General features: G+C 40.8%; 1 protein-coding gene across 1 annotated transcript; it reads left to right on the top strand.

Moving 5' to 3' along the window:
* The first annotated feature begins 1,089 nt into the window (after positions 1 to 1,089).
* LOC149211894 (uncharacterized) lies at positions 1,090 to 1,518 on the top strand. The gene has a single exon (XM_089388507.1). The coding sequence runs from the start codon at positions 1,090 to 1,092 to the stop codon at positions 1,516 to 1,518; it is 429 nt and encodes a 142-aa protein (XP_089244633.1).
* Positions 1,519 to 3,725: the final 2,207 nt, after the last annotated feature.

Here is a 3,725-nt window from a genome sequence, read left to right as displayed (position 1 = left end):
TGCATCCTTGACTGAGGATTGTTGTAGTTTCTTAAGTGAAGGATTTAGTTACAAAGAGTTTGAGTTTCTTGCCATTACAATTAGAGTTTGTTTCTAGCATTTATTTACCTTTGTAAAGCACTATACTGAAAGCATTTCTCTTGAACAAGTGACCACCTTAGACTGAGTACACTCTTGAGATAAAAAAAATCGTATTTGGATTGATAATTAATGTAGGGTAAATAGAGGTTAAAAAGACCCTTTTTACTACTCAACAAGAATGAGGTAGTCAGAACAACAAGGGGAAGCCACTCCCCAAGTGCTTCCTCTAGCACCAGACAAAGGGAAGGGTAAGTTGCATCCTGACCCACCCAAGGTAGGAGTCTCTGCAAATAAAAAGAGATATGATCTTAAGGGACATGTAGGAAAAGAAGCATTTGTGCAGCTGATGGCTGACAGCAAGAAGGGAGAAAAAACAGAACCGGGAGATGCAGAAAAGGCTCAACATGTGTTCAATCTCCAAAAGGAGCTGGAAAATGTAAAAATTCATGTTCCCCTTACTGTGCTCCTAAAGCAGCCTCATTACCAAGCTCAAGTCTCCCACTTTATGCATCCATATGACTCTCCACCACCCCATGACAGTTTGAACCTACAAGAGGAGACACCCATGGTTGTTTTTGGGCCACATGTGGAAGAATCGAATCCCTCTACTGCACCTTTTTATGTGAAATTGTTTGTCCATGACCTTTTGCTTCATAATTTCATGCTGGATTCAGAAGCTTCACACAGCCTCGTGCCACTATCGGTAATGGAACAACTAGGCTTAGAGTTCACTAGGCCATACAAAGACTTGTACTCTTTTAACTCAAAGAGATTCAAGTGCTTGGGCATGATAAAGGATCTGGTGGTAAAGTTTGCCCAGATCATAGTCAAAAGTGTGGTTATGGATATAGTGGTGGCCGACATACCTCCTCGGTTTGGAATGCTCTTATCCAAAGCTTGGGGTCAAAGGTGGGTGGTTCCATCAAGATGGATTTGACTTATGCCACCATTCCCACTTTTGGAGGTGAGCAAAGAAGGTTGTACAGAGAATCCTGGTTTGTAAAAACCATGACCCCATCTAAAGGCTCAGAGAACTCACCAGTGCATTGGAGAGATAGTGACATTTCCTTCCTATTCTTGGAGGAAGATGAGAACCTCTTAGAAGAAGTATCAGGGTACTTGACAAGGCAGTTGAAATACCAGCATTTAAATGAAAACGAAATATGGAAGTTATACTTCGATGGAGCAAACTCAAAAGAGGCAAATGGAGCTGGAACATTGTTGGCACCTCTGGAAGGCAGCATGATACCCCTCTCATTCAAACTTGAATTTGAGGTGACCAATAATATAGAAGAATATGAGGCGTTTCTTTTGGGACTACAAACTGCGAAAAATATGAGCATCAAATGCATGGCAGTCTATGGAGATTCTGAATTGGTCGTGAGGCAGGTCAGAAATCATTGTCAGGCAAAACATCCCAGGCTGAGGACATATTGAAATGAAGTGTGGGACTTGTTGATGCCCCGAAATTCGTTGCAACAACATCGGGGAAACCACCCGGTCCGGAACTTAGTGCAGCTCCTTTTCCGTTTGGAATAGTGGCTCCGACTGGGGATAATGGAACCAGTTTCCCAAAGATTATAAGTAAACGGGATGGATGAATGATCTACGATATAAGGTGATAATAAATAAATAACTAAACTACAAGAGAAATGTAATAACTATAAGCTAATCCCGGGACTTATCGATTCGTAGAATGCAGCGTTTGATAATCTATGCTTGATGGCAGGCATATAGATGACACTAACAATAAGCATAAATGTTTAAATCATTTAAGATTGCTCTGCATAATTAGTTATGCAGAGCGATAATAGCGAATTACTGCACTCAGTCATTTATATTATTGTTACACGCATGAGTAAGAGAGATAACAAATCACAAAACATTCAATAGTGATATGAAATGAAGACTTGCTTGTTATATTGCATACATGTATTCAATAATAGCAAAAATAATAACACAGCAACTCATATAATAGAAAAGAGAACAGATACAGATAATAGTACCATGTAAGCTGTTTGATCAATCCAGTATATTAATTACTATGTCGCGGTCCTTCCTTCAAACCAGAAAGCATTCCAAGCAAACGACAGTAGTGCACAATTTACTTAAAACAGCCTTCTAAGCAAAATTAAGAACCAATGGTCGAGTTTCAAAAAAGAATATAGACTGAAGCACAATAGTGCAAACTTCAGCCTTTAAGTCTTTTACAAAATTTTACGACCCTTTCCAAAACAATGAAAGGATCTATAAATACTATGCTAATCTAAAATATCTAAAACTGAAAAACTACTAAATCGGCATTAACAAACACCATCTTGTATTCTGGTGATTTGGCAATCGGCGGCGATGCTTCATTCAGAGGTCTCTTTGCCTTTACTCCTTCGCTGACATATCGCCAGCATTGGCTCTACTTCTGGTGGAGTATTGAGGCGCGAAGTTAGCTGTGCATCATATGTGGCATCTTGAATGTCGGCAATCAGGTATCGGAGAGCATCTGTTAGACAGTTAAGAGCCGACCTTTGAGAATGTGGTTTAATCAGAAAAAGCCAGTATGCATCGGCGGTTAAAGTATTTATTCCGGCGATTAACCGCCCTTGTTTCTCCAGATCAGGGTAATTCCTGTGCTCCAGCATGCTTGCCGTTGTTATGTTTCCAGGTGTGCATTGGGAAATCATGTTTGCCAGATACAATGTATCATTGACTAGATTGATCATGTTGCTGTCAATCATTTTGCATCTTGAGGCTGCCCTTTCTGCTTTCATCACCTGTGTGTTCCATTCCATGAAGAGTATGTCCTTGTATGTTACATGGATTCGGGACAAGTTTGCTGCTTTCCCTTCTGGAGTGTCTTGCCATTCAATATATTCTGTTATATCATCTTCAGCTTGATCTAGCTTGTTCCTGGCTTTCTCTATTTGTTCACACACTGCTGTAGATGTTTCACACAGTGATTCAGCGTCAACAAGTTGTTGGCACAAGATCCTGATTTGAGATATCAATGCGCTGTTTATTCGAGTTGCCTCTGCTCTGAAATCATCAATACTCTGGGCGCCCTTGATACCTTCGAGCTGAGCTGATAGCTGAATTATTTGCTCATCTTTAGCTTTTATCATCAGCTCATTCGATGCTTTTAACTGGGATAATGCCTCTGACAATTCTTTTGCTTTCTGAATGTCACTTTGGTCTATCCTCAGTTTTTCGATTTGCTGGGTTAAGAAGTTATTTTCTTGCTGTTGGGCCAGCAATTGTTCCTCTACCTGCGCTGCCTTATTTCTTGCCTCAATCACTTCTGCCTGCAATGCATATATCTCATGCTCTTTAGTCTTCAAAAGAAGACTTACTTCTGAGGCTTTGTCAATAGTTGCCGCTGAATAAGCTCCCGCAAATTGCGATAGCTTTGTCAGATCTTCAGAGGGATCTAATTCTCCCTTCCAGACCACATTGCCCGTGACTGTTTGCTCAGGTGAAATAGAAGGTTGATCAAGCCTTCGTCTTTTCCTAGAGCGCCTTACAACGGCTGTATGCTTTGGGCTGTAGAAAATGTCTAGGGGAGGAATTTCCTCTACCTGAAGATCAATTTGATCGGATGGGTCTTGAGTGATTACCTCAATATTCTGTACCATGGGTGGGCCGCTGGTTCC

This window comes from Pinus tabuliformis, chromosome 1_1 (genome assembly GCF_031772625.1).
Source record: "Pinus tabuliformis cultivar Carrire ecotype Pingquan chromosome 1_1, CPIR1, whole genome shotgun sequence".
Classification (NCBI taxonomy): Eukaryota; Viridiplantae; Streptophyta; class Pinopsida; order Pinales; family Pinaceae; genus Pinus; species Pinus tabuliformis.
Note: the sequence above shows the minus strand (reverse complement) of the source record. Positions and strands in the feature narration are given on the sequence as shown.

Bases quoted from the DNA above. Each gene is read 5' to 3' on its own strand.
- LOC149211894 (XM_089388507.1), top strand. From the start codon at position 1,090: ATGACCCCATCTAAAGGCTCAGAGAACTCACCAGTGCATTGGAGAGAT.